This window comes from Wyeomyia smithii, chromosome 3 (genome assembly GCF_029784165.1).
Source record: "Wyeomyia smithii strain HCP4-BCI-WySm-NY-G18 chromosome 3, ASM2978416v1, whole genome shotgun sequence".
NCBI lineage: Eukaryota > Metazoa > Arthropoda > Insecta > Diptera > Culicidae > Wyeomyia > Wyeomyia smithii.
In genome coordinates, this window is record NC_073696.1 from 205,243,834 (window position 1) to 205,268,415 (window position 24,582).

At 37.5% G+C, this 24,582-nt stretch overlaps 1 protein-coding gene across 1 annotated transcript in view; it reads right to left on the reverse strand.

The window, feature by feature from the left end:
• Positions 1 to 24,582, reverse strand: part of LOC129729976 (semaphorin-5A) — a 327,831-nt gene that overhangs the window by 196,083 nt on the left and 107,166 nt on the right. The window contains exon 4 of the mRNA XM_055688911.1: positions 1,131 to 1,230. Within this exon, the coding sequence (XP_055544886.1) occupies positions 1,131 to 1,230 (100 nt within the window). The remainder of the gene's footprint in view (positions 1 to 1,130; positions 1,231 to 24,582) is intronic.

Below are 24,582 nucleotides of genomic sequence, written 5' to 3' on the forward strand. Positions count from 1 at the left end.
CCGCTCAAATCGGTTGGAATATGTCAGCAGAGTGACCGAAATGATCATACTGGCTTCGCATTGGCAAGTAACATGCCCGAGATCCGAGTGCGGCAGTGGGAGATTCATAAATTTTGCCTACGGTGGAGTCATTTATTTGACGTGCAAAATTCCTCCTCCTTCAGATGGTAGCATAAGGTATGGTTTTATGGTTTTTTTTTAACACTCCCGTTACGAAAAAAACGTTGGATGACAGGAACAACAAGAATCAATGATGCAGTACAGTCACAACGTCGGTTAAATCCATTTATTCATGTCAAAATCCGGTAGAAAAGTATGCAAACTTTCACGTTTCATTATTTTTGTTGCTGTGTAGTTGCACTTTTCCGGCGTGAAGCCTGTCCACGTGAAGATAAATGAAGTTAAGAAGCACTTTTATGATGTTCCACTTGAGTCGTGTTTTAAGTTATTCAAGTCCTGTGTTCGCGGATTTCAAATTGAATCTGATGCTGACGGAAAACCAGTTGTCAGCTTTCGTTACTGACACGCTCTTCGCAGTGCAGGCAATGTTCAGTCATAATGGAATAATTACGTGGCCAGGGAGGATCGTTGCAGTTCTGGGATCCTTTATCCCCTTAAACGGAGTTTTTGGCTACACCCGCGTTTTCGGCCTGATTGGCTCTCGAAAAAAGAGCTGGGGAGCCGCAATTCATGGGCAGCACTCGTTGAGCGATTACGCTGCAGTCTATACGAAGGAACTGAATTGTGGCAAGTATCAGTGGACCCTGTTAATCCATATCACGTAGTGTCTTTCAAAATATCACATTGCGCAACGGAGCTCCGCTCACATGTGGATCCACGGTCAACCAGAAACAGTGGCGATTTGCTATCGGTACTCAAATTTTGACAGCACCAAACTATTCAACTAAAGGTCAACTGGCCCAGGCCAACCGGTAGCAGCTCCCGTCCAAACAGGTTAGGTATCTCCCGTCTATATGTGTTCAGGTGAACCATTTGATGTGTGTACTCAGTTTATCGATGGATGCGGCGGCGGGGCGGCGTCGTCGTGTATACTGGGAGTTGACCACCCGTTGCCAGCAGATCTAGAGCATACTTTTTTATGCGCTACCTAGTTTATTCAGTTGACTTACCTTGCACCGACGATCACTTGATCACGCGCCACATCGAACAGCAACCGGGAGAATGACGTAACGTTGGCATCCGTGAAGCGATCCGACGTCGGCAGCAGGTCTGTGGTTTTGGAAGAAAGCAAAAGAAAAGGAAGAAGGCGGTTATTATTTTTTCATGTTTGTAGAACGAATATTCTGTAGTCGTATAATAACATTTTGGTGGGAGGAGACTTTAGCACACTACAAACATCAATCTTAAGCTTACTAGTTGTGCACAAACTCTTTCTGGTGAGCAGAGAAAAAAATGTTACGTGGAATTCGCATCACTTCAAACATAAGCGCTGACTTTTATCTATCATTTTTCTAAAGACAAAACTCACGATTCACCGATCTACAAATCGATAAAAACAAATATTCCCAGAAATTGTATTGTACAAACAACTGTATAACCCCTACATTTATTTAGATAAGTAAGTTTCATAAAGGCAAACTTTATGCTAAGCGCAAATATAGTGTTTGTTTTATGATGCATAAAAATTTTTTATGAAATTTTGCAAATGCTCAAAATGTCTGTGAATAGGATAAATAGTTCTACTTTGCTCTGCTATGGTTAATTCACAAAAATGGTCCTAATAATTCGCACTCTTTTCGCAAACTCCGCACCCACTTCATGGACTGAAAAATTTTTGGTCTGACATAAAGATGGCATTGCAAATAAAAAATCGTTCTAGTTGCCCGATTATACCCAATCAAACTAGAATGCTGTCAAAATTTCATAACATTAAATAAACTCGTTCTCAAATTATTGCTCTCGAAGTGACGCTACTGCTGTTATTTCTATTAGCATCTAGACCAGTGGTTTCCAACCGAGGGTCCGCGGCCGGCAAGGGGTCCGCGCAGCTCTTTGACAGGTAATAATTATTTTTTCCAAATACCTCTCTGAAGCCGGTTTTAACTTTTTTGCGTATTAGGACTAAAACGTGAAACAAATTAGACTTGCAGAACGATTTGAGACTGAGAAACGTAGCCTCGTATAGCAAAATTTGTAACTGAAATTCTTCTGGGGGGCCGCGAAGCTCTCTTAGCTTCGCATAGGGGGGCGCGGAGCTCTTGTCTTTATCAAAAGGGGCCGCGGAGCCAAAAAGGTTGGGAACCACTGATCTAGACTAACACTTCGAAAGATTTTAAGCCTTTTTTCACATATACCGATAATTCTAATTACTGACGACAGAATGAAACAAGTTGTCAATTGATGACTTTAAGGAAATTATCTGGATTTTAATTTATATTCCAAAAATTAATTTGAGATCTAAAACAGTACAAAATTGATTTTATAAACAAAAGTGAATTTAAAAAACGGTCACCTCAGATTTATTTTTTAATTCAGATATTTAGATGGGCAATTTAACTGTCTAGAACTCTTCTCAATATTTTTAAATGGATTCTGACAAGGACCATCATTCAGTAACACGCAACACACACAAGTGAGCAAGAGGGTAGAAAACTAAAATTACCACGTTCTTAATTGTTACTTTCCAAACTTATTGGTTTCAATCTTTAACATTATAAGGTCTCATTGTAACGATAAATTCAGTACATAACTTTCCTCTACCCCTTCACGGCAAACGGAAATGTTGGCATCGTCTCTTAATGGGTACCATATATTAGAGCACTTTTCTTCAAGCTTGTGAGCATTTCTGCATTTTGGCTATAACGGTATATATTATAGAAATAAGAAAATCAACTATTCAATTTTCAATCCTATTTGAAATGTAGAGGATCCTATTTGACCTGTAGAGAGGTGTCAGTGCTCGAGCTATTACCACCACAAACGAAAGAAAGAAAAAATCTTCAAGCTCACGTCAATTTGGTCTATACCTACCCTTATGTGTATATCCAAAAGAGAAAATTAGATTCGTTCGTCTTGAAAAAAACACTGTTTTAATTGGAATAGTTAACCCCAATCATTAAACAAACCCCAAATTTCATTCCAGTTAGTACTTTTTCTGCTGGTTTCACAGCAGCCATCATCCAATATGTCTATTTTACAGTCGGAAACTGTCTTCTGCCACACAAGAATTGAACCGCAACAAATCAGGCACAATCTAATCCGGGTGCCTTTCGCTTTTCCTGTTCTCTGACCACGATCTCTCATCAACATTGCGATTGAGATCTGACGCTCACTTTTTCTTTTCTCCATTGAAATGTTGGTGGAGGAACATAGTCTCAATATTCTTTTCATGCATAAAAGCAGTACAGACAAGCGGCAAGCGTTTGCGAAGCACCAGCAGCAACTTTTTCAAGTTCCGTCATTCCCGCTCCAATGTTTACGACCGTTTTTATTGTTTCAGAAAAAAACTACCAACTTCGGAAACGCAGAAGCGAGAATGACGGAACATGAAAAAGTAGTGCAGTTGAGCAATTCCACAAAAAAAACGGGCAACCAATTTTATCGACCCTTTCTGATTTGGATGAAACTTTCCATAGATGTTTCTATGAGCCAGGGGTTTGGTGTTTAAGAACACGACTCATTTTTGGGAAGCTATTTAAAAATGCTATTTTGGGAAAGTATTGATGATTACAAATATTTTTGAAGCCAAAAGGGTATGTTTGATCGGTATGACATCTTTGGCAAAATTGTAGTTAACAATTTTTTTCCAAAAAAAAACATATAGACTCTAAGTTATATTTTATTCATTGTTTAGGTAATCTTTTGTTGTCATTATAAAAAAATCAGATTTTAAGAAAATGAGCTTTTTTAGATAATCAATTTTTAATTCTTCTTTTGACTGTTTGTTTAAACAAATTTATGAGAGTGTAAATTTTTTTCTGGAAAAAGTTTTTTTCTGGAAAGACAAATTATTATCTACAACGTCACACCGATCAAACAAACCGTTTTAAAAATATTTGTTATTTTCAATACCTTCCAAAAACGGCATTTTGTTATTAGCTTCTCAAAAAATTTCAAATCTTTATTCGCTTCCAAAAAATTAAACCAATTGCAAATTGCAAAATGGCATCTTTTGCCTATAGAGACGTCTATGTAAAGTTTCAGCCAAATCAAAAATGACAATTAAAAAAAAATATGGGACTTTTTTTGTGGAACTGCTTGGTTGTATGTGCTTCATATGCAGCATCGTAAACGCAGAAGTGGAAATAACGGAGCTTAAAAAAGTTGTATAGTTGTATGTTCTTCACATTCTCGGAAGATATTTATTAACTGCTGCTGATGCTTCTGTTTCAGAAGCCAGATGGGAAATGAACCTGAGCCGCATGCCTGTGCTGCTTTTATGCATGAAATTAGGACCATCTCTTCCACGCGAACAGTTGGATGATTGATGAAACGACCAATCACGTGGTAGCGATGGAGATGCGAAGTGTAAAGGCAATATTTGGTACATTTTTACGATATCTGTGTATGGGAAGCTTGCACGTGGTTTGTTGCATGATATTGATTTTAAAATAAATTTGGACTTGTTTTTTTTTAATTACGTCATTCTGTTGATGCTAATAACAAATCTTATAAAATACAGGAATCGAATGATCCATAAATCAAAAATATATGTGTCGAATTTTACATCGCTATACATGATTGAAATATTACATATAAAATATTTTACAAGATGCGAAAGAAATCTCAAAATGGACTTCTCACGGTAAGACGTAGTCCTACGCCAAAAACTTTTTCATATCCAATACAGTTTCACTTTAAAAATGTGTTCACAACTGAGAACAGGATGGTAGAGTGTAGAATCGTACGTGCCAAGTGCCGTTTCGAATGTATGCATTGTAACCTTCACGAAACAAATCTTAAAATCACACTTTTGATAAAATAATATAAGCACATCTTTTCGATTGCAAACAAGTGAAAAAATTACCTAATTAAAAATTAATTGAAAAAGCAGTGGCTAACTAATCACAAGCTCACTTTTTACTCACGATGTTTATTTTAGATTCGCCCGCCTTTTTTCAGGTTATGCCTTTTTTCAGGTTTTGTCATTTCCCCAGTTTCCTTATTCCTTTCAGCTGGAGGTGCCGTACTCTTAGCCACTCAGCTGTTTATTACGCTATTGTGTGTTGCACATTGCATGTGTGTGGCTTACAGTGGTCGGAGGCCGGAAAAAAACTCCATTTTTCATGTCAATATTATTGGTGTTTTGCATATCTCCTTTGTTTCTCGAACTGTGAAACCTTTTTCCAAAGTTTTATGAAAATCGGTTGAGGTATCGATTTTGTGTAGCACTTTCAATGTGCTATGTCAGGCAATTTCGATGATTTTCATGTTTGAAAATCACAATTTTTATCTCGACTTTAAATACCTGTAATTTCTTCAGTTTTGATCCGATTTTGATTCAGCAAGTTCAATCGAGGTAAAACCAGTGTTGCAAATTGCGTTGCGAGAAGCAAAACCTTTCTCCTCCTTTCTGCTTGAGAACGGAACATATCTATCTTAATTCTTTTACACACACGCTTTTGAGATACTCTTTCTTCTTCATGCATTCCCCTGAGTAGCAGCAAGCACGCATCGACACGAAAAAACTTTTTTGTATTGCTACTCAGCGACAGTAATAGAGTACGCCAGTTCCTGCTTGCGAGTAAGAGTACTCGACTAATATTGCTCGACTAGGAGGAGTGCTTAAAAAAATGTTCTCTAAAATGAAAATATTTTCTTCATCTACCCGGTTTTGCTTCGTACACCGACAGCCGAACGTGGGGAAAGAATCTGTAAAGTATCGCATGCCTACTGGAACCTATCGGACTGATTTGGTAAGTTTTTTATATCAGTCCAATGCAAAACCTGCCGAAGCCAACCGCTACCGAAGTAACGGACTACCCTATTTGAAATATTTTTCTAGTCCCTCCGCAACTATCGTAATGCATCTTGAAACAATAGTACTCGGCTGGTTGTGCTCGCGAGAAGGAGACTACACACGAGTAAAAGAGTAAGCGCGCGTTTGTGCATATGGTCTCGGGAGCGACTGCGAGCAAGGGAGACAGCGAGAAAGAACGAGAAATAGCAATTGTGTATCGGCAGCTACGAGAACCTCTCTTGAGGTGCTGCATGCTGTTCATGAGTGAGACTAACAACACTGGGTAAAACATATTGCAGGAAAGGCAGAAATACGAACTCGTTTCCACCGTACAATCTTGTGAAACAGTTTGGAACGATCAGATAACCAACAGTTTATGGGAAATTTATTGTACTTTTCAGATTTTTAGGTTCCGTTTTCGACATCGTTGCTCATAGGGATATATTTTGAACAATAGAACCTATAGAGACGTATGGTGGTCAGTTGTAAATTATTCAGTTTCGTATATTTAAACAATATGATTGATTGGGAAGTATACATGAGGTTTTCAGTAGTCTTAAGCTTTCTTATATGAACTTGTAAACCACTTTCAGTACTACAAGATTTGTGCGAAGAGGAAAAATTGAGGATGAGAAAAAAATACCGTCTTTTATATTCCCAATGCCGTTTCAATAAATTACGGTACGAGCTCATGTTTTTTTTGAAAAACCTTTAGTTTGTCGTAGAAACATTTTGAATTGGTCAGCGGCTGCAAAGCTTCATTTTTTTTTTCAAAATAATATAAACGAAATTTATCGCTTTGTGGACCACCCTTATTCATAAAGAAGTACCCTAAGAATCAAAGAAAAAAAAAAATAACAGTCTAAAGTGCGATATTCATCTTAGCCCCTATATTCATCTCATCGCTCTTATTTGTCGAATTAATCGTCAAATTTTACTATTATTCAACAAAGTAAAACTTCCAACAACTCGACGGAAACGAGAGGTAAAATTTCAATTACTTTTACTTTGAAAAAAAAAAACGTGAAATTTTACAGCAAATTGGACAAAAAAGAGCGATGAGATGAATATTGGTATTAGGGTGGGGAAAAATTATCGATTTTCCAGAACCAAGTTTTTTTGGTTCCTTTTGGGGCCCCAAACAATCTTAAACTTACCGGAAGTCGATTGGTTTTGTCTCCGCTTGGCGCATTCCTATTCAAATTTATATGAAAATTTATATGGGAAAACCTACTTTTTTGCATTTACCTTTCTAGAGAGCTCAATAATGATCTAATAATGCACTACATTATGTTAAAGTAAAGTATTTTAGATGCCTAACAACTTTGCAGAAGGCACTAAAGAGTGAGGATGTCCCTAAAAAGAGCTATAGCTGTTCGAAGTTAAGTATGTCAATTTAAATGCAGAAAATCTTGTTTTCTGCCAACATTACCAATGTACCGGCGCCAGTAGGATTCCCATCAGAAATAACCTGTCGTAACGAGTTTATACGCTCAGCTGGATCAAACAAACAAATTCAGGTCAATATTCTAGGCGTATTTAGAATCCACAACGTGTTTCAGAGGTTACTTCTGATGGAAATCTGACTAACGCCGGTACGGTGGCAGTGTTGGCAGAAGAAATGATTTGTAACATAAATTTCGACATACTCAACTTTGAGAGCGGGGGCCTAGTGTGGTTGGTAACGTCTCTGCCAACCACGCTCGACGCCTGGGTTCGAATCCAACCGCCGACATAGGTGTCGATGGTTGTGAGGTGGCGTGATCCACTCACAACCAACCCAACTGGTCTAGATTCAATCCTAGCCGACACCGGGAGATTTTCTGAGGCGAAAAATCTCTGGGATCACGCTTTCCATCGCATGAGGAAGTAAAGCCGTTGGCGCCGGTCCGTTAATAAACGGGTCGTGAGTTAGGGTCCTGGGTGTGGAGTCGCCTCCCTGGGCGTCGGTGATTGGCCACAACAGTGGCGGAACTAGACCGACGGAAAATAAGCGAGAATAAAAAAAAATACTCAACTTTGAACAGCTCCAGCATTTTTTTGGGACACCCTAGCTCTTTGATGTCTTCGGCCAAGTTGTTAGGCATCAAAAAAACTACCATTTAAAGTCATGAAACCTATGGTTTGAGCCGCTTTGAGCTCTTTAGAATGGAAAATGCAAAAACGTTGGTTTTTCCATACAAACCTCCATATAAATTTGAAATGCAATGCGCCAAGCGGAGACTAAACCAATCGACTCCCGATAAATTTAGGATTGTTTGGAGCTCCAAATAGAACAAAAAAAACTTGGTTCTGGCTTTCTGCTATCAAGTTTCGTTCTTTCCATATAACGATTCCCCACCCTAATAGGTATTGAGATGAACATACATGCGGTTCCCCTATACCAATTTTAAGCATGATTGGAGCAAAAAAATGTGATCATGAAAAAGGCCTTATCCTCTCTGATTTACCAGGAACCTATCCTGGTATCGCATGGTACCGACTGGTGTACGAGTTACCTTAGGAGAGAATAGGTAATCAACCCCGGTTGGCCCTCTGGTCGTATGCTGATAGAGGAGAGAGGCTCCTTTGGTTAGCTAATTCGACTGTCTAACTTCCATGCTAGGAGCTGAACTACCGTCTTGTAAGTGCACCCAGGAATCTTAACACCACAAGTCCGGTGGAAATCGGGACTTGAAACAGCGGTATCACGATGGTCCTTCTGCAAGACTAAGGGGTTGGTTGTGGGCCTGGCGAGGCTGCACCAGGAGAAACAACCTAGCAACGAACGAAGCACAACGGACTAATGATTGGAAAGTCGGATCGTAGCGTTGCAGGAGGGCTGTTGGAAAGATTTTTGGTACGTACGTTCCTAGACGGTCATACCATCTACCAAAGCTGGGTCCGAATGTGCCAGATGAGGATGAAAGACCGGTTCTTCAACGTCAGCATCATCAATATACACAACACAGCCCTCACATTTGAAGCACCGATGATGATAAGGATGAATTCTACGCGCAGCTGGAGCGCGAATACGACCACTGCCCAACACATGATATCAAAATCATCATCGGGGATTACAACGCTAATGTCAGCCAGGAGGAGAAGTTTACAGAATAAGATGAATAAGATGAATAAGATGAAAAAGTACAGTGACGTCGTGGTAAAGTTGTTTGCGGCACGCAAGTCAGAAGTTCGTGTTTTCTGAAGCGAAACTCTTTGTCTTGCAACAGTCCAAAACGATCAGCCTGTGGGCGCTGACGTTGACGACGTCTCACCGCCTCCAAGAATATGGCCGTACGTAGAACCTTTTTCCACCACAACCTTTCACATTGGTACATCTGGAGGTCTCAAATTAGACAAAATTACAACCGATCACGTAGCGATAGATGATCAGGACTTCTCGGACATCACCGACGTCAGTACCTACCGAGGCACCGACATTGATTCAGCCCACTACTTAGTGATGGTTGAGATGCATCCAAAACTCTCCATTATGAACAACTGAGGCAAATCGAGGTCACTGAAAACTACGCGCATTCGGCTGCCGAAAAAAGTTGAGTTGGTTCAAACCCTACTCGAGGACTGTTGGAGCTCCATGAAAACAGTCGACAATAGCGTCAACTATTCCTGGAGAAGAAGCGCGGCCAAGAAAGGAGGAGTTCAAGGAACTATAACAGCTGAATTACTTTTATGAGACGCGGTAGTTTTACCAGATACTTAAAGCATCCCGTAAGACTTTGGAAGAGACTATTCCGGTGGACGATCGTAAGGTGCCCGAAAGGCGGGAGCAACACTTCGATGAACACTTGAATGGCGTACAGCAAGAACACCAAGACAGCGATGGAAATAACATCGTCGATCCAGCAGAGGACGGAAACGTGCAGCTCCCGACGATATGCGAAGTTGAAGTGACCATCAAGCAGCTGAACAATAACAAATCGACCGGCGAAGATGGTATCGGAGCGAAGCTCATCAGAATGATCCCGGATAAGTTGGCCGAGTGCTTTGATCCACTGATCCACTGATCACAGATATTCATTGATATAAAAGCCGCAATTGACCGGAGCGAGCTATGGAAGATCATAGACGAGAACGGCTTTGCCGAGAAGCTGATCCGACTGATTTTCGGATAAATTTCGGGTGGATTATTCGGCTAATCCGAATTCCACAGGGAATCGATGGTCTCTCTTGCCTACCGTTCAACGTTGCTCTAGACGGTGTTATGCGACGAGTGGCGTTCAACATGCGTGTGACGAATTTTAACCCATCCAGGTAATTTATCTGCTTTGCCGATCATAGTGACATAAACGCGAGGCAGAGAAGGCTGGACTAGAGATTGACTGAAACTTATACGACCGGTTATTCGCTACGGGTACAAGACGTGGACATTGCCCTAAGGAGACTTACGAGCACTCGGAGTTTTCGAACGACGGATGCTAAAATCAATATCAATATCAAAATATCAAAATCAATACCAATTATTATACATCATGGAACCGATTGGACGAAGAAATCAACGTAAAACGTTGACAAAGAATAAAGTGCTCTTTCAGCAAGACAACACTCTTGCTCATACGCTATGAGTTGATTTCCCACCCTCCGACGATTACTTTCGATTTCTCCGGTTGAAAATGTAGGTAGAGTTAAAAACAAACGACAAAGACTTGACGCGCAGCAGCACTTTTTACTAATAGGCTAAAGAAAATTCAGCTTATGTAGTATTGTATCGGTCATAGGTATTTTCTCTGGACAAGGTCAAACGGTATTCAGGATTATTGTTAGTGAAACCAAAATATTTTCTTCCAACTTTGTGATTGAAATAGTAAAAAATGAGCAGAAGTAAAATAAGTTATCAGGTAATTAACTTCCACGATGGAATATTATTTAGTTAGACTGCAAATAAAATTGCGCAAGTTAGTTGCAAAACTACCGGATACAAGTGTTGTAGGCAGCAGTCATAAACAAACTTTCAAAAGCTAAATCTCCGCTGCTGGTTCAACATGATGGAAAACTCAGCGATCGAAGGACGAACTGCAAGTGAACCCCTCCCTCGTCGCCAATTTATTCCCCGTGGATAATAGTCATCTCGCTGGGACAGCGCCTGGCGCTTCTTTTGACCTTCGCTAAACTTGTAAAGTCATTGGTAATTTACAACTGCAACCGCGGTAATAATTAATACCATAAACACATACCCTCCTATTCGGTGGAGGCTGGATAGTCCAACACTGCTGACACCGTCGTCGACGACTGTGCAAATAAGCGCACGGGACGCGCCATTCGTGCGCCGTTTTGCACTACGCAGGGCATTAATTAACTTATTTTGTTTTATCCACGTGAACATTGAACATATATATTTCGCTATGTGAAGCGACGCAACACGACTTGGTTTTGAAACCTGCAAAGGTTCTACTTGCATTGCTCGCCTTCGTTTCACGATACGCTACCACTATTCACATCTCCAGGCGCTCAGCAGTAGACCATTCTGTTCGCGCCAGTGGGAGGACGTTAGCATGTGCAGTACACATCCTTATACGGTTATCTTGGTCAGGGACATCCATTCTGGTTCACTGTGCTGCGATGGCTCTGCTTGATGTTGAGTTTTCCCCAGTTTTGATAATCGTAAAAAATCAACTCGATCATTCTGCGATACAGAACGGCCTGTGCAGTATATATTTCATCTATAACATGTATTCCTACCGAGTACAAAACGAGAAAAAAAATCATCGTCGGTTTCATTATATCCCATGGCAAAGGGTAGCATTTTTAATAACATGTGGTCAAAAGACACGAGTTTTCTTCATCAACTGAAGCAAGTAGAAAAAAAAACCGTAAAAACAAATCTAACAACAAACAGTGAATGCAAAACATCACTCAGCGGCGCCTTGGACCGGAATGGAACGCACTCGGCGAAAATTAAGCCATCTGATCTCTCCCACTCTCTCGAACCTCGCGGAACCCCTCACCGTCTCCATCGAAACCTGCCAGTTTCGATGGCTCACACCACACAGCCCAGACAGTTGTCCATCACTGCGAAGAACGGTGCAAAAAAAAAAATACAAAACAATGTTCACTCATCTTAATTTATTACGCAAATAAGGCCAGCCGCCGAAGCTTTCAAGAAGTCTCCCGATTCAAACCGAACAGGTTTGCCATACGGCTTCTTGCTTGCGGTGCTGGTGACAGAAATTTACATTGCAAATGATCCGTACCATTCCGGCGTGCGGCGGCGGCGCGGCAGCGGCAGCGATGGTGGCAGACGTTGTATGTGGGGAGTCCGATCGCGGTCCGGTTTTGCTGCCGAAAGAAAACAACGCTATCTTCACAACCGATTCCGGATTCCGAAGGTTTGCGCGAATGCCTTTAGCGCATACCGTTACCGGTCAACGGTTGCCACAGTAACAACAGTGCTGATGACGTGAGGCTTTTCATTAACTTTCATCGTAATGAAAGTTTTGTGGGTTGTAGGTAATTTCATTTCACGGGGATATCCCAAATGCCACCGTTTTGGTGATCGCATGGTCATAATGTTTGTAATAGGGCGATAAAAAAAACGCTGGGTTCAAAAGACTCGCGGAGAAATTACTCTTCTTTGTCGGCTAGAATGAGAAGCGATTGCCAACTCTGTTTTGATTGGGAACTTTAAAAAATTGTATTTTTGGTAGTCAAAATAAATAAAGGGATAGACCGGTAGAATGATTTGAATCGCTTTTAAACCACCTATGAAGTCATCAAATATTTTTCCTTTAATTCTGTTTCTCTTCTAATGTCCTCTATCTATTCATAGCATGTTTCCTCTTTTTTTTGGATTCCGTTATTTTATATTATCGATTTTTTTTTTCAAGTTTTTATCTGTTTACGTCAATCTTCCGGTTATTTTCTGCTTGATTATCGCGCCTGTTTCTTTTTGTTTTTTTGTCTCGTGTTTGTTTATTTTTGAATAATAATATATGTTAGTTTTCCAACCGTATACTGATTAAACCCTGAATAATCCCTGTAGTTTTCTGGTTATTTTCTGTAGGTAGTTTTTTTCTATTTGTCTTTTTTTCTGATTCAGAAGGAAATACGTCGTATGAGTGACTAAGAATCGACGGAAAACCATTACCATAGTTCAGGAGGCGTCATGCGCGGATTCCGGAAGCATCAATCAGTGTTCGTTATCAAACGCGAAACAGTAAGTTTAACGGTTTGTTAGTAATTTTTCATCCTGTTGTATCGTGCGCAATGAATCAGCGGGTGAGCGGAAAAATAATGCGCCATTGTTCGCTGAACTGAACTAACAAACCAAACGAGGGCATTGAGCAATCGTGATTGGCTTTGGGACACAGTGAGAAGAAGTTAAGCACACTTTCCATGAGGGAATCTAAGTCTCGAGCTTCACTTCAATGTGTGAATAATCAAACAAAAATTTACTCTTAACCGATGTTCACATCTTCCAGTGGATGACTACAAACAAAAACTTTATTTCAATACTCTCCACAGTGCACCATCTCTCAACCTAGAGCAATAAATAAATCCACCCTCATCATGCATTTAATAATATAATCCCGATCAAAAGTCTATATACCACCGAGCTACCGAAAGCGGAGCATAATTCACAGTCGGCACAGTCCCCTAGTGACTAGGATTCAAATGTGCAATCGCGTGCGCACTGCTTTGCCTCGCATGCTACTGAGCTGGAACAATTGTCGATACTTATGCATATCACATAATAGAAAACAGTACTCCTGAGCGGTACCAGTGCCATTCTATTGTACCAAGGCACAGTATGGAACGTTCACAGCCATTATTGGAAGGGTTCGCAATTTAAATAAAGTGATAAAATCTTCGCCTCTAGTTCCGCTGAATGCTAACGCTGCTGGCACTAGTGGGAAAGCCAGTCCTGGACGGTGGGTCAAATTTATGATCCTATCAAACAGCAGCATCCGCTCCGTTCGTGCGAAAGAAGATTGCTAGAAGCAGCTTGTGCAGCTTCCCCTTTGCATTTTCTATCAAAATCGGTTCTTAATGTTTTACGCTTCAGGTCATAACTTTTTTAGTGAAGGGCACTGGTAAGTAAATTCCAGTTGGTATTCTCTAAATTCTTATATTAAGTGTCACTGGGATCGTCAGGGTATAGTGGTTGTTGAATTTGTGAATCTCAAACGATCAAGATCATCAAACATATAAAAGTGCAATATTTTATTAACCATACAGGTAACACTATAACCAGGGCAATAAATGACAAATTGAGAAATAAATTATTTTTTGCAGCTTCAACAGCTAATCTCGAAATCCAATGGCAGTTTTACCTCGTCTCGTTTACTAATAACCATATTCGATTCCCATCAGCAAACGACAACGGCAGCAACAACACTACCTAGCAGTTTATTACCGGTTATTGAAAAGCTGCTAGTTTAGCGTGCCACGCACATCACCTCACCCGGCCTCACCTTTCGCGTCCGCCATTTCGGTGTGGATGCGGCTGCCGTTGGTTGGTTGAATAATACCTACTGACTTGTTATATGTTGGCACCATTTCACTCCAATCTTCAAATAACTGCTCCAGGCATCAATCATCAGCAAATCACGTGTGGTAAGTTTATGCTCTCACTTCCTGCCCGACCAGGGGAAACAATAGTAGACTAAGGTCGTGTCGCCGGCAGCGATAGACAAGCATCGATTTCAGAAATTCAATTAAACTGAGTCGCGCGATGGCTTTGTTTGATCCCCGGCTTTACGTGGGTTTCTGACACCAACGGTAATCACTTCCTACATTGGGTGTTGCTCCTTTTGCTCAATATGCTGATTTCTGCTGGGTGACAAATCGGATTACGTTTCGATGTAAATCCTCATGTAGGTTACATTGTGTGGACGATTGCTAATATCGCATATTTTTTGCTAAATTTTTGCGCGGCTTCTTCGATCTTTTCCGGAACAAATTATCTTTGAAGAAGGTTAGAAAACTATTCCAAAATCTGAAAATCATGATAGCTTAACTTCACGGAGTCTAAAAATCCTGCGATTTTACCATCCCAAAATACTAATATTCAAGAATCTCAAATTTCCTCAACATTCAAATCCTTAAATGCCGATATTCTTGAATTCTTGAATCCCAAAATCAGAAATTTGAAATATTTTGTGGATATAATTCCAGAAATGATAAACCTTTAGTTTTCTGAAATCCTGCAGTTCAAAAATACAAAGTTCATAGAACTCTCAAATCCTGAAATTCTAAAATAATAACATTCTCAAAGATTTGAAGGTTTTTAAGAAATTCATATATTAAAATATTAAAATGTTCTATTCTACAAGCCCTAATATCCTCAAGTCTGATAATCTGCAGGTGCTGAAATCCTAAGATCCTGAATTTCCAAGTTCTTAACATCCGAAAATCTTATAATTGAAAAATACTAAAACTCGAAAATCCGAAAATCCTGAAACCCTCAAATACTGGAATCCGGAAACACCAATATACGAAGATCCTCAAGTTTTGAAATCCCAAAATCCTCGAACTATAAAATCTCAAAACTTTTGAAATCTCTACTCCTAATATCTTGAAATTTAATATTCCTAAAAAATTAAAATCCTAGGAATATTAGATTAATTATGGATAATAATCCATACATTCGAAAACCTTATATTAACAAAGTCCTACATTACCAAATCATTCAAAAAATCATAAATTTTTAAAGTATTTAAATTCGGAAACACTTGAATCTATACAACCTTAGATCTAAAAGTACTACCTCCTCCCTATGTCACAATAAGTAACGCAGGCACAACCCCCTTTCCCCTTCATGTGTTACGTAGTTTGTGTACGAGGCCCTGTTTTAATATCTAGGTCATAATCATTTTTGTCATTTTTGTATGTAGGTAGAAAATTTTGTAAATGAGAAGGAAAAACAAATTAACCAATTTGTAGGGGCGGTAGAGAAATCACCTGGCAATTCAGATTAGAGAATTTCGAGTAAGAATTTAATAAATTTAACAACAGTTAAATCCTGAAATTTCATATAACGTAAAGTTTTAAAAACATAACATGAAATTCCGAAGTTCTCGTACTCTACATATTTTAATCCTTAAATCTGACATCTTAAAGTCTTTGAATCCTAAAATATTAGAACCTTCGAATGTTAAAATCCTATAATTATGAAATTCAAAAATTTTCTTGAATCTTAAATGTACTAAAATCCCTAATCCAAAAAATCATCCTAGAATCGTGAAACCCCAAAAGCTCAAATTTTTCCGATTCAAAAAATCCTACAATTCTAAAATCCTATGATTGAAAATTCAAATGTCTTAAAATTATAGAACCTTAAAATTCCAAAGACCCGGAATTCTATAATCCAGGAATCCGGAAATCGTAAAGAACATAATCCAAAAAATGATTGAATCTCAAAATCCTGCAATTTCTAAAATCCAAAAATTTTGAAACCCAGAAAAAAAATAAATTCCCGAAATCTGTAAATCCTGAAATGGTGAAATCCTTCAGTAAGACCCGAAATTCCTAAAATCCTAAGATTCTTGAACTCTTAATTCTCAGTGCTTCCTTCACTTAACCCGAAAGACCCGGGACGAAACTTTTGAAAATGCTCGTTCTCAGCACTGGAACGGCCGATTTGGGAAAACTTGGAATTTTATTCAAGGGGAATAGTTGCTCTAAGTTTTGGTAAAGGTTCCACCCCACTGGACCCCTCACCGTTTTTGTGAGACGCAAATATGTCTGTGCTTTTTTCTAATTTTTCAAACAGATTAAACAATCACTGGGAATTTTCATATGTATCAATGGCTCCATGTATCAAATCATGTCAGGTGGATGAAATATGTTATGTAAGAGTGAATTTTGGAGTTTCCAAACTATTTCAGTACAAATTCACAAAACAAGGCTTTTTTATAAAAAACCAAACAGTAAAACCGTTCTTCAAATTTTAGGCTCTTCATTTTTGCGGTAAGATCTCCTGAATCCATACGCGATGAAACATTTATTTTGGCATGCAAACATTTTGAGAAAACCCAGTTTAAATTCACCAAAGTACGTATTTTCATGGAAACCTGATTTTCCCAGTCTCCCATGGTAGGTTTCAACTTAGCTCTTTAATTTTCGAGCTCTATATTTTTAGGGTGAGCTCTATATTTTTAGTAAATTTAAACTCGTTTTTCTCAAAATATTTGCATGCTAAAATGAATATTTCATCGCGTATTGATTCCGTATTGATTACTTAAAAAATGTAGAGCTTGACATTTGAAGAACGATTTTCCTATTTGAATTTTTATGAAAATACGTAGTTTTGCGATATTGTACTGAAATAATTTGGAAACTCTAAAATTCACTCTTACATACCATATTTCATCTACCTGACATGATTTGATACATGGAGCAATTGCTACGTATGACAATTCCCAGTGTTTGCTCAATTTGTTTGAAAAATTAGAAAAAAACTCAGACATATTTGCGTCTCACGAAAACGAGGAGGGGTCCGGAGGGGTGGAATCTTTACCAAAACTTAGAGCAACTATTCCCCTTGAATAAAATTCCAATTTTTCCCGAATCGGCCGTTCCAGTGCTGAGAACGAGCATTTTCAAAAAACAAGTTCCGGCCCGGGTTTTTACGGGTTAATCCCAAAATCACCAAATACTAAAATCAAAAAATCCTGTAATCCTAACAATTTTAAACCCTAAACTTCTGAAATTCTTAAGTCCTAAAGTTTAAAAAATGCTTAAGACTAGTAAACATTACCCAGAAATTCTTGAGTTATAAAATCATAAATTTCAAAATCCTAACACTTCAAATGTTTAATACATTCTTTTTCACATGTTAACGCCATCACTTCTCACTTTAGAGATCTGTGATATGTATTTCGACAGTAACTCAAAGCCTTCTTAAGTGCTTAGAACGAAATCTCAAATTTTATAGTTTAGACATTGTTCTGAAGCCATAAAAGCCATACATACCTGAAATTTCCGAATTGTACAATGTTCAAATCTTGAAAGCTCACATCTTAAAACCTTAGAATCCTAAATCTTGAAACTTCAAAGCCTGCAAATCAAATAATCCTGAAATTCTGAAGTAGGTACCAAAATCCTAGAATCTTTAAATCCTGAAATCTCAAAATCATGTAATCCAAAACCAAAAATTTCAAAATCACAAAATTCAAAAGCTTAAGCCCTAAAATCTTAACTTTCTAGTGCCTTTAGGCGGTACTCAGTTACACCTCTATAGAGCTCCAATCAATACTTGAAAAATATTTCTGAAGATTCATAGTGATTTTTTCGAAGTTCACTAGAGGGTTAAGATCTATTAATCCAACATGCTAGAGTGCTTTATTCCCAAAATCATAAAACCCTAACATCAAATAATCATAAAATTTTAAAATTTTCATATTGCAGCCCTAAAAAACTGGAAATTAAATCCAGCATTTCTTGATTCCTTAAAAGATCAAAACTTTCAAATACTAAAATCGTGAAAGCTAAAAGTCCTAAAGTTCCAAAATCATAAAACCTAAAATAAAACTAGAAATCCGAAAACCCAGAAATTCTTCATGCACTATACTGTCAATTCTACTTTGCTCCTCAATTCTATTACTCTAAACACAAGATATCTGTGAGCAGCCTAGTAATCCTTGCCGTAGAGTCCAAAAATTTCGTCTTCTTGAAATCCTAAGATCCTCAAGTTCCAAACTCCAACAATCCCGAAATCCTATACTCTTGAAAACCCAAAATGTCGAAATCATGAAATCCAAAATCAAATATTTCAAATTTTGAAATCACAACATCCTGAAATGTTAAAATCCTACATTCATAACGTCCCTGAATCCGAAACTCCTAAAGCAAAGCCTTGGTGCTACATTCCGATTCGGAACTCGACCTTCTGTTTATTATACACAGACTTCCGAAACTCCTATAACCTGCAATATTAAGATCCATAATTTTAAATTTCTAAAGTGCTTAATTCCTAAAATCTATAACCCTACAACAAACAATCATGGAATTTTAAAATCCATGGATTGCAGAGATCTAAAACCAAAAAATTATATCCACCATTTCTAGAATCCAAAAACCATTATTAATTTTGAAAGATCTTAAAACATTCAAATCCTAAAATAGTGAAATCCCAGTCCTATTATTTGCAAATCGTAAAACCTAAAGATACTAAAATGCGAAAAAGCTGAAATCCGAATTTCTCAAAATCTGAAGACCTTGGAATTCTTCATAACTTCACTATAAATTCTTCGCTTTCTAATTCCATCACTTTTTACTGTAGATGTCTGTGAGCAGATACGGTAGGCGATGCCTCTTTGCCTCAAATTCTCTAATTTTTAAAACATAAATTTTGACATCTCAAATTCCTTATATCTAAAAACTCTCAACAATCCAATAAAGAATCTTAAGGCGTCGTACACAAATTACGTAACGCATGAAGGGGGAAGGGGGGTTGAGTCTGCGTTATTTATTGTTACATAGGGGGGAGGGGGGGTAGTTGAGATCGTTACGTAACTGTGATGTTTGCTCAAAACTGCAAATTTGTAGGGGGGGACAGGCTGTCCAGCGTTACGTAATTTCAGGGGGGGGGAGTCATATCGAACGTTACTTATCGTTACATAGGGGGGAAGGGGTCTGAAATCTAGGTTTTTAGCGTTACGTAATTTGTGTACGACACCTAAGTCAACAATCCAATATAGAATCTTAAGTCTTATCATCTTGAAATCCTGAAATCATGGTGTCCCGAAATTCAAAAATTCCGCAATCCCAAAATCATGAAATCCCAAAGACTCAGATTGCTTTAATCCTGAGATTTTGTAAAACTTTAATCCTAAAATCCTGAAATTCTAAAACCTTAAATCGTGAAATTTTATAATTCCAAAATTCCTAATTCTCAAAATACTAAAATAGAAAAATCCTCAAATGCCAAAATTTCAAAAGCATAATTTCTAGCAATCCCAAAATTTTGAGTCCCATAAATCCAGGAATCTTGATAACACATGGAACTAAATATTCCGAAATCCCAAAATTCTAAAATACTTCAATCCTGGACTGAAACCCTAGAATCATTAAGCATCAAAATGCTAGAATCTTCAAATCCCAAAACCTCAAAATCATGAAATTATTTATTTTAAATTTTAAAATCATAAAATCTTGGAATGTTCTTAAATCTCAAATTCCTATACTCTGCAATCTCAAGATCCATAATTTAAATTTCTAAAGAGTGTAATTTCTAAAAGCATAAAATCTTGAAATCTTAACATCCAAATAATCCTAAAATTTTGAAATTCTAGAATTGCAGAGCCCTAAAACTCGTGCAAAAGAATCTAGTATCTCTAGAATCTCAAAATATTTAAATACTGAAACTTTAAATACTTCAAATTTTAAATGATCTCAAAACATTCAAATCATGAAATCGTAGAATCAAAATTTCCTTTTTTTACAGATTTAAAACCAAAAAAATAATAAAATGAGAAAAAGCTGAAATCCAAACTTCAAGAACCCTGAAATTCTTTATACACTTCACTGTTAATTCTACTTTGCTTTAAAATTCCATAACTTTTGACTATAGATATCTGTTAGCAGAATCGGAATTGCCTAATAATCCATGTTTCATATCCTGTAATTTTTTAATTGAAATTTGACATCTGAAATTTCTCAAAAAAACGTAGAGTTGAAAATCTAATCATCTTAAATCCTAAAATCAATCCCAAAGTACAAAAATTCACAAATCCTAGAATCTTGAAGAATCTTGAATCCTAAAGATTCCATTCCATTTTAAAATCATAAAATCATGAAATTCTCAAACCATAAATCTTGAAATCATGAATTTCTAATAATCCAAAATTCTATAAGCCAGAAATCGCGAAATTCTAAAATCTTTTAATTCCTAAATCCTAAATTCTCAAAATACCAAAGTAAAAAAATCCTTAAATTCCAAAGCCTTTAAAAACAATATTTCTTGCAATCCTGACATTCTGAAACCCTAAAATCCGGGAATCTCAAAAACACTCGCAATTCAATATTCCGAAATCAATCCTCATCAAGCCTGTTGTCTTAACGTCCTTCGATCCCAAAATCGTAAAACCCCAAAATTCTAAAATATTCCAATCCTGAAATCTCAAAACCATGAAGTCTAGATGTCCTAAAATTCTTACACACCAATATACTGAAATATCTTAATCATAATCATTTTAAGATCTAAAATCATAAAATTCCACAGTGTTAATATCCTTAAGTCATAATGTCCTTTAATCCGGAAATCCTATACCCTACAATCTTGAGATCCACAATTCTAAATTTCTGAAATACCCAACTCCTGAAATCATAACCTTTTAATATCTGAATAATCCTAAAACTTTAAAATCCCAGAACTGCAGAGTCTTTAAAACCAAGAAATGAAATAGAATCCCAAAATCATTGAATTCTGAAACTCTAAATTCTTCAAATCTTGAAAGATCTCAAAACACTCAAATCATAAAATCGTAAAATCAAAAAGTTAAAAAATAAAATTTTAATATCCTGAAATCACAAAACCCTGAACACTGAAATCCTAATGTCCTTATTTCATAAAAAATCCTGAAATTCTGAAATCTTTTTTCTTAAAATCTTGAAATCACAAAACACGAACATCCAAAAATCCCATATTTTGAGTTCAGAAATTATTTAATTCGATACAATAGTAACAAATCCTTCAATCCAAATCGCAAAAATTCTAAATCCTAATTCCGACAATTTTAATATCCTCAAATACTACAATTTATGAACATTGTTTATTTTTAAAATTTTAAACTACAAAAATCTCAAGTGAAACTAGGAGTCGATATCGAAAGGACTCATGGAATAAAGTTTTCAAAATAACAACATTTGATATAGTACGTTATTTCAAACTGAAGACATTGATCAATTTCATCAGCAACTGAAGTTATGTCGCGAAACTTCATGTTTCGAAACTTCCTGTACTGCAGACGAGTTTTTAAGGGAAATCGAAGGGACTGAAAATATCAAAATATTTCAAGATTAGTACGTTTTCTTAGGAAGTCATAATATTATATATCAGAATAACGCAACCCAAACTTGTTGCATAATTTTCTATCCTCATTAGTGAACATTCAAGATCGTTTAAATCTCCTAGTAATCATTCCAAAACCAGCTGAGCCTCATGTATGTCGCAGTAGTCCAAGTGTCCATGTGTGACTTGCATATCATTAGTCATTCGGCAGAAACATAATTATCGCTGTTTTTTTCTGTTTGGTCATGCTTCGAAGCAACTCTTTATCTTTATTCTCAAGGCTGGTCACAAACCAGTGAACATAAAACTGACCTGGTGTCCGCCGACAGTTACTATGGCTTTATGATTAAAAAATGTCATTTAGATTACTAATAACCGATCGTTACAGTTGAAAAACCCTAGTCCAGTAAGAATTGTCAGACATGACTATGCAAAACCTAAACACCGGTAAGGTAAAAACTTCTACTGTCAGTGTGTCAATTTGAGAAGATTTTATTTTTTCTGTGCTGAATAAAATTATACAGAATGCATATCGTTGCAGGAGTTGCACCATCATTCAAAATAATTAGTTGAAAACCGACATCTAAAATGAAATCTGTGATGCATCAGCTATCTAGTTGATCTCCGACACCCATTAGTTAAAACACAAAAAAATGCTTGTTAATGTTTCATCATATACCAAATTCACAGAAAAGCAATTTCGCAATGACTGATAAAAACATACCGCTCCCATCTCAAACATTATCGCCTCACTCGTCTTAATCGGAAGATGACATCACTGTGTCGATTGAAATGCATATCGCGCTGCTGAAGTAGCCACCGAGGAGACTTCGCGCACAACATGGCGGTACGGCTACGTGACGTTAGTCACAATCGAGTGCCCACGTGAGTCCCGCCAGGCTGTGAGGAGCGTCAGTTGCAAAATCTTATCACCACAACAGTTCGGATTAGTCGATACGACCTTGACGCGAATCACGTTGTTCGGCCTTTGGACCTAAACCGCAAGTCAAAATGATTCGGCGGGAAACGTTCGATCGATAAGTGCCCATGAACCTGCACATTTATCATGTGCCGTTACGGACATTCACTGTTGAACGCTTTCCTTCAATGGGTGATTGATAGCCAATGTAAATTGTTTTCTGCTTTCGGTCAGACTTTGGTGCATATGTTTCACCAAATTGCTTTCTATTCAGGGACATAGGCTTGCGACTGTTCGTTTGATGTTCTCAAGAAGGAGGTTTTATTTTAATAACCCATGTGTCGGAGTAGAGTATAATAGAGTAGATCTCAAGTGCGCCGTCCAGTGCTTTGATTCTGACACGAAACAGGTCACACATAACCTACATGTGTGCTTGTCTGGTTCCGTGTTGAAACAGCAAGCATGAATAGCCAGCCGTGGCCGGAGGGTAGGGATTTACGAGTGTACTGAAAGATTAAAAGAAACAAACGTATTACGCTAAATCCGTGTACCGTCAGTAGGTTCGTGAAGAAGTATTATCATTTTGTGTCAACTAGAGTGTGCCACGTGATTAGCAGAGGTGTTGCCGTTTTCGTTATGGTAGGACAAACGCTTTGGATGATACATTGTTTAGGAAGTCTCCGAGTCTCAGTAGTTAGCTTTAAAAAAAACTCTGTTCATTAACATGATGTCCCCCAACTGCGACAAACTCTATGATCTATCTAAGCTTTTGTTTTCTCTTGAGAAAAACAACCTGTTTAAAAGAAAACTTCATCATTGCAATTCATTATGTGCCATGTATATTCCAAAATACAGATGACAACACCTTGCTAGCAGATTATTGCCTTCATGTCTCGTCATGAACCTTCATAGCAACGTGGCGTCTATTTTGTGTTTTTCCACTAAATCATCATTCCAAAACTAACAAAAACTAACACAACGATAAATATTTGAGCTCTGACATGACACTTCATTTCTCTTTTCTATTTCTATTCACGATTTCTAATGCTTGTTTCAAGCAATGGAGTAGAGATGGATTAATGGTTTTCAAGTCATTATTTTGCTCGAAAAATGTTTTTTCACTAAGAATAGTAATAATAATGAAGTGAAGTTTGAAAATGCATCCTAGAGGATTCGAGAGCGTAAGCAATTAAGATATTTCATTCGCATTAAAGTCATTCCGAAGTAAGTAAATCAGCAGATTAGTTGTATTATTGTAAGTCACTGACGGGCCGGGACCTTGGTGAGGTATTAGACTATGACAACTCTCAGTAAACTCGTTGAGAGAAAGCCTGCGTGGGTTGCAGCCTACTCAACACAGTGTGTATTGCAAAACCGTTCCTTTTGTATCCAGCTGCTTCCGATAAATTTACTCGAATTATCTCACATAGTTTCATAATGTTACTGTTTATCAATATTGATTTTTTGCTCTATTTAATTATACTGATTTGATTATTTATACATGCGATTTTTCAAACCAAATTCAACTCAGCAGGATTTGTTCAAACATAAAACGCAAGCAGGATAATAAGAATCTAAAAACGCAATAAAATAATAAAAAAACAGTAGGGGAACTGCTCCATTATTCATCTCATTAAGCCGATATTCACGAAGAATGCACGAATTAAACAACAAATTTTAATGAAATCATTGAACAAATAAACAAAAAACGCTTACGTGCTCTTATAGAATCGTTCAGTATTGTATATTTAGTAAACTTAGCTAGATTTATCCTGAATTTTGTAAAACAAA